At 45.2% G+C, this 7,209-nt stretch overlaps 1 protein-coding gene across 1 annotated transcript; it reads right to left on the bottom strand.

Moving 5' to 3' along the window:
• LOC105360240 (tyrosine-protein phosphatase non-receptor type 7) lies at window positions 1–3,835 on the bottom strand. Its single transcript, XM_011497089.1, has 8 exons — window positions 3,623–3,835; window positions 3,350–3,527; window positions 2,827–3,072; window positions 2,199–2,283; window positions 1,525–2,069; window positions 1,066–1,358; window positions 783–992; window positions 1–311 (listed from the first exon to the last, which is right to left on the bottom strand). The coding sequence occupies exons 1-8, from the start codon at window positions 3,643–3,645 to the stop codon at window positions 182–184; spliced, it is 1,710 nt and encodes a 569-aa protein (XP_011495391.1). The 5' UTR covers window positions 3,646–3,835; the 3' UTR covers window positions 1–181.
• Window positions 3,836–7,209: the final 3,374 nt, after the last annotated feature.

A 7,209-nucleotide genomic window follows, 5' to 3' on the forward strand; every position in this document is an offset into this window, starting at 1 on the left:
CACGTATGCGCCTGTCGCAATTGTGGCATCGAAGATACGTCATGGCAGTATTTACAATGGCAGCTCAATCGACAAGGTACTTAAACGAGTTGCCAAAAGACGTGATTTAATTGTGACGATTTTTCATTTTTGCCCAGTTCTAATTAACATTTTACCTGATCGAATTGCTAAATCGCAATCCTTATATTGGCTTTTCTCTCAGCTTATCCTCCTTCGATATCTTACACTCCAGCGTTTCCTCGAACAGACAAAGAGCTCTGTGTAAAAATTCGTATTGTTCTGCCGTTTGTACCATACCACCTCGGTCGTACCTATAAATTAATATTTAACATCATCAACACATAGGAATAATTATAAAATCAATGTTGGATTATAATGTGATGACGGGACGAGTGGAAGTTCATGGAGGTAGGTAAGCTTTATCGTCATTTATCCACTCTATTCATTTGTTTAGTTAATTCGCCGATTGATCGTAAGGATCGCGATATACGCGATTTGATGCGCGATACATGACACAATCATTCCATTACATAAATTATTCGGTCCAGAGCATTCTGTCCGTTAACCGTTAATGGAGAAAATTTGAGCCAAAATGTTATCCAATATAACGAAACTAACTACCATTCACGAGCGATCGGTATTATTTTACTTTTATTATAGTTAATTTTATTATGATTGAAAAACATTTGCTCTCAAGCTCCCCGGCTCGCGTGAATTCTCAAAAATTCTAGGGCACGACTCGATTAATCTCGCTAATACAGCTCAACGTCACCATCGCCTACCTCATTTGGCACAATATCCCTAAAATATCCACGTTCCCTTCGCGTTTCAGCTGCGTCATCCCCGACGCCAGGGCGATAAAACATCCCGTCCTGCCGATTCCAGCGCTGCAGTGCACGATTATCGGCCCAGGTAGCGTGTTGATCTCCGCTGCCAGGCCGACTAGAGCATCGGCCGTCTTGGGCACCGCGTGATCCGGCCAGGAGTCATACCTACGCGGTTCATAGACGGGAATGTCTTGGTTAGTAGAGGTCCGCGTTAGTATGAGACACGCGGACTACTCACCAGTAGTGCTGTATGACACGCCTCTCGTTCTCGTGCCTGACCTCGAGGTCGCGCACCGTGTAGCCACCCCGAGTGTCCATAGAGCCGAGGATGACGGTGAAGGGGCCGGCTTGTAAGCGTGAGTTTATCTCCAGTGGGAAATAGGGCTCGCACTTGGTCTTGGAAGCCTCGTGGAGCCTCGTTATCATGACGATGATGGGGGTGCGCTCGGCCCAGGCCATGCTCCAAAAGTCCTGTATCGTATGCGACAGTGGGCCCTGGGTTGCGATGTAACGCACGTCGTCGTCGTAGCCCTGCTCGAGTCGATATCAAATCATTAAAAGCCAAAGAGTTTTGCCGTAATCTTACGACGATTCGCGACTAATTGACGAGGGCGGTGCAAATTGTGAAACGTCAGTCACAAATGTCTTAATTTAAGAGTCTTTTATTTTTATTGTTTTTTTAAGAGATGACGCTTACCCTAACGTAATTGGCATTGATGTAGGTGGTGAGTGGATCGTCGCTGCCCGGCAGGACGACCCTAGACTTGGGATTGGGCAGGACCGAGCTGTACCTATTCTTGATTCCGAATCCGCATACGTCGAGCTCCTTGGGGTAATTGAGAGGCACTTGCCAGAACTCCTTGTGGAGCGAGGTTGGCTCGTTGACGGCCTTCCTCAGTTGGGCCCTGCTTAGTACGTTGCCGGTGCTCAGTAGAAACTCTTCGGCGGTACACTCGCGAGTCGGTGTAACCGTGTGGGGTGGGCTCTCGGACGCAGCGGGCGCGAGGTCGATGGTGAGGCTCGCGCTCGAGCCGCGTCGCTCGAGGAGACCCTTCGGCGCCCGTCGCACATTATCGGGCCTGCGCTCTGGGGTGGCGAGCACGGGTCCGTGGGCCGAGTACATGGAACGAGTGCGCCGGTTGCCGTCACGGCGGGACGACGGCCGCGACACTCTGCACGGCACTGTCGCTGTCGCTGTCGCTGTCGCTGTCGCTGTCGCTGTCGCTGTCGCTGTCGCCGCCGCTGTCCCTGTCGCTGCCGCTGTCACCGGCGCTGGCGCCGTCGCTGTCGTCATTGCCGTTGCCGTTGACGTCAATATCGATGTCGATGTCGATGTCGTCACCATTGGCTCCGAGGAAAGGCTGTTCCTGCCAATCTCTAGGCAGGTCGTCGATGTGTGTGGCACTGGCTCCGGCATCCAGCGGGTCTCCGTCTGTATCTTAGGCTTCTCCACCTGCTATTTCAAGAATATTATTCTGACTTTAATGACTTTGATCATCGTTACTAATAATTGTTTATTTTTCTCGATATCGCGCTCCAAATAATAGTGGCAATAATGGTACGGAAGTGAAGGTTATCTCTACGGAATGGGAAATGCAATAGACCAATGATCGAGCACAATTACTCATTTGGATAATTAGGTACCAATGTTTCTCGAAAAAGATCTCTCAAGTTTCTACTTGAGATTATGGTTGATGGCTTCGATAAGGGCTTTAATATTTGAACGTATAGTTTTTTCTATTTTATTTGCCTTGTTTACCTTAAAAGTGAAATTATGACAGAAGAGCCTGCCAAGATTGTTAAAACTTGTCAGCGCCCTCAACCAAGCGCATACAAACATAATATTCAAATTAAAATTTCAAAGTCCGAAACTTATTAATTAATTAGCTCTGTAATAATTAATAAGAGATGAAGCGAACGTGGAAACGTAGGCAGCGATAAAAAAGCTAAAATTGAGATAAATTAATTTTAATTCTCATTGACTAGACAATAAGATTACCTTGGTATTGACGTTTTCCGTGGTGACTGCTACCACCGTGGCTGTCGTTACAACTGTTGCTGATGTCATCGTTGAAACTTCTGGCACGGACTCCGCCACCCATTTGATTTCCGTCAGAACTTTTGATTTTTTAGACTTGCTCGCCTCCTCTGGTGAACAGACCGTTCCTTCCTCCACCAAGCCTCGCCTATCGCCCTCCTCCGCGTCCTTCTCACGCGACATTTGCTGCCGCAGCCATAACAGAATCTAGATTTTACACAAAGCATTGGTCAAATTCATCTTGAATATCTGCGCAGTTGCAGCCGGTCGGGCATAAGTAGAGGCCAAGCAAGTTTCTCGCTGCCAATGCGTGTAACGCAAAATGAAACTAAAGGACCGAAGCCATAATCGAGTGCTGTCGCAACGAGATCGAGCAATTGGCACGGATCAACTGCCATAGAGTGGCCTATCGATTCTAATGCAACGTCATTGACATTTAGTCACAACGACGACCAGTTACCAGACTATATATCAGACTATTTACCAGGAAAGCAAAGAGAATGGCGCCAGCGATCGCACAGAGAGCTACGACGAGGGGCAGCTGCCTTTCCAGTCCTGCCTGAGTCGAGGCTGAGTCGAACTCTCGACTGGTATGGGCACTGAACTGGGCCATTCGCAGATCCATCCCAGCATCGTCCAGTCCCGTTGTGGACCGCCAGAGCCTACGTCAAAGAACACATTAACTTGGCAATCGGATTCCGCTTAACGCACACTCACAATCGTCATTCACAATCGTTCGCTCCGCATGGCTTACTTATTATTACTCGAACTCGCTGACATTCCCTCGAAACTCGATCGCTCCACGCTCTTGGCCCAGGTCACGCTCCTCAATCAATTTACGTAAAGCCCGTCCAACGATGTCGTATCGCTCTCGCTAAGGCGACGTTGCGCATTGTGGCTCGGCCGAGCTGCGGCTCCCACGATTCCCCTGCAACAGAACAAACAATGAGAGAAGGAACGATTATACGGAGTCAGCCGCACGAAAACAGATGACATCACGTCTCTTAACTGGCTTCTTCCGTAGCGTAAAAAAAGGCGATGCTGCAGCAGCAGCAGCATCGGACGATGCGGGCCGATCGAGACGCCAAGGCTTAGCACGTGTCACGAGCCGAAAGCGACGACGACGAGTACACACGCGCGAGGCGAGAAAGTAGGGAGGGCAACCCTTTGCCGCATGCCCAAATCAGGCCTGAGCTGATTGGTCATTGGGAATACAGCGCGGGCAATACGGATGGCCGTGGTCCGGGGGCTGCCCGCGAGCTTAAACACATTGTCGATGTTTGTCGGGGTAAACGGGCAGCAGATATTCACCGAGAACCATTGACCGAGTCTTTGTCTCAGCTAAATTGGCGAACGCGAGCTCCAATCATTTTACTCACCATTCGCGTCTCCTACGAGCCGATGACTTTCCTCCTAGATTAAGAGATGATTGGGTGACTCGTGGCTACCGCGGTCGGTGGGGAAGGGGAAGGGGTAAGGGAAGGGGAGTGGTGAACGTCGGCGGCGATCCACGGCCAATCATGCCGATCACGAGTTAAATAATGGCGCTCCTTATCGGCCGCTGAGCGAGCCCGGGCTGAGAAACGGGAGAGGCCTTACAATGTCGCGCTGCTGGAGCTTAATGAATTCTCTCCTTCGGGCACGTTGCGCGATCGCTGACACCATCGCCGCCGTCACCATCGCCACCACTACCACTACCACTACCACTACCACTACCACTACCACCGCCATTACCACCACTCTCTGACGCTGTTGCATACGGCTGGGAATTCACGTTTCGCAGCACGTCATCGGGAGCCAATGAGCTGCCGCCGAGAGACTGCGCATGCGACGAGAAGGTGCGGGAGGGGGAGTGGGAGGGAGCCTTAAGACCTCGGGATCAGGGAGTAGCCGGGATTTAAGATGTTGGCGGGCACTTGTTGGCTCGGCCAGCGGCCTCGGATAGTTGTCAGGGGATATCGTGGTTAAGAATCGAGAGCGCGTTGAGTTAGCTATAAAGAGAGGGGCTTTGGTAATGGTTATGGTGGAAGAAGAGCGATCGAGACGGGACGTGGGTAGATGAAGAAGTTCGTAGGCCGCGAGGAGGATGCGAGTGTACCGTGAGAAATGGTGACTACTCGTTGTGGTCCGAAGAAGGGTGGTCGTGAATGAAACACGGTGAGGATGGCGGGCTGAAATTCCCCCCCCCCCCATTTTAATCGTTCGACCCCTGGGTTTTCGGGGCTGAGGATGATGGAACGTGGCTTACTCGTCGCCGGCAGATGGCGAGTTCTTCCCCGTAGCCGCGCGGGGAGACTTGCAACGACCGCTCGTGGTATAACCTTTTTATAACCTGTACGTCGTCGGGTCGGTCGCGCATCGGCCGGCACTTATCACTTATATATAAATGCGCAGTTAGTGTCGGCCGCGAGCCTCGCGCGGTTAATCGCCTCGCGCCACAATTAATATCGTGTATTTTTGGTCGTGAAGGTAGCGCGTTAAGTTTTATCTTGTATGGTCGATCGAGGTCTTTGGCCATATTCAACGGATTAGTAATATTTCGTCGATTTCGTGAGTGAGGCCAGAGTCGTGCTTCGGTCGTAAAATCGCTGTTTAATTGTATATGTGTTTGTATATTTATATCTCCCCTCGTCGGCAAGAGTTCTTCGTACGCAATTTGAATATTAGTCGATCGTAAGGACATGTATTACGGAGTTTAACGTACTATGTTATTTCGACGTACGTGACGTATATTACGTTAGTAAATTAACATTAAAAGTGCCTTTAAACGAGATTTGTCGACCCGTCGAGAAGATAATAATAATAATAATAATAATATATATATATATATATATATAAATGAGCTCCGCGCGGTACAACAATTATTTACATTGACTTTATTTTGCTGGGAATGGCAATTGTCGAGTCCTGGTAAGTTACTTGATGGTGCGTTATTTTAGCGGCGATAATCGCTCGACCAAAGCCGATGCTCTACTTGGCTGAGCTCGCTTAGTGTGCGTTTCAATATTAATCCCGACTAATGATGTTAGGTACGATGAATGTGTTTATTTAAATTTTAGATTTGCCTACCATTCCATCGAAAGAATAAAATTAAAAATAATAATAATAATAATAATAATAATAATAATAATAAAGAAAGATACGGTTTACCTTAATGTTGCACAATGAAAAAAGGGTAAAGAAAAAAGTGATGGACCAGTGTGTCGACAAGACAAGACAAGTTAAATATGCCAAATTGTAGAACAGTGCAAAAACAAAATCAAACTTTCCTAGTCACGATTTTCAAGCCATGTTTTTAATATCTCATATACGTATTTTATTAGCTATTATTAGTATTGATGAGTGCCTTAATAATTATTTTCAAATATCAAAACAATTATTTTTCGACAAAGGCAACCAATATTACGTTTAATTTTCAACTACAACTTGAAACTCCAACGATTTATGCTGAAGAAGGACGTCATTTTAATGTTTAATAATTTTATATGATATAATACTCTGTCAAAATATTGTCTAAGCCAATTTATTTTATTTTAATGAGAGCTTGTAATAAAAGAAAAATATTAGTTAAATCATAAAATTGGAAAATGTTGTCCATATAAATAAATATTTGTATAGTTAAGACAAAGAAAAAAAAAACTTAATTATTAATAATATTAATACGTAATTCGAGTAACTTCATCGATTACTATTAAAAACAAAAACGCAAACAAACAGGACAATTAACATCCCTAATGAATTGTAATTATTTTTCTACACTAACACTAACCGATCAACCATATTATTTTATGTAAATACTCTTAATAAAATATGTCAGTGAATTCTTTTAATTGTACATTTTGTACGTTTGTGCAAGAATAATATAAATTTACGTATACATGTATATGTGCATTAAAATAGTTGGCACATTTATGTATAAAATACCGTAAGCCAAACGTTAAATAAATAATAATGACTCGATCACTCATTATTCTATTTGGTTCTGAGAACGTTGATATAAATGATTTTGCTTCATAGATAGGAGAATAATAATTCAATTTTATGATATATATATATATATATATCGTATCATAGTCACATACTAATTAAAGCCAATGAAAATATTAAAACTGCCAAATTTAAACATTCCGTTATATCGTTAAGACTGCGTAGATACATTTTTATATACAGGACAAGCAAATCTTTTTATTAATATTGCTCCGAGTAGCGCTTCAATTAGTGAGGAAAAATTGAGAAAAATGAGTTTATGTGGTTTTAAAGTAGCCGTCAGTTGCCCCACTTGAAATATCTCGTTTCAGTTGATTGCATGAAATTTGAGTACATTAAAGCTAAGTATATTTTTAA

The sequence above is a fragment of the Ceratosolen solmsi genome, unplaced genomic scaffold (assembly GCF_000503995.2).
Source record: "Ceratosolen solmsi marchali unplaced genomic scaffold, CerSol_1.0 scaffold13, whole genome shotgun sequence".
Lineage (NCBI taxonomy): Eukaryota > Metazoa > Arthropoda > Insecta > Hymenoptera > Agaonidae > Ceratosolen > Ceratosolen solmsi.

What these genes read in the sequence shown, in the direction of transcription:
- LOC105360240 (XM_011497089.1), bottom strand. Translation starts at nt 3,645, where the DNA reads ATGTCAGCGAGTTCGAGTAATAA. An exon ending in GACGACCTGCCTAGAGATTG is followed by an intron (nt 2,070 to 2,198) that starts GCAGGAACAGCC and finishes CGACAGGGACAG; the next exon opens with CGGCGGCGACAGCGACAGCG. An exon ending in CGTGTCATACAGCACTACTG is followed by an intron (nt 993 to 1,065) that starts GTGAGTAGTCCG and finishes TGAACCGCGTAG; the next exon opens with GTATGACTCCTGGCCGGATC.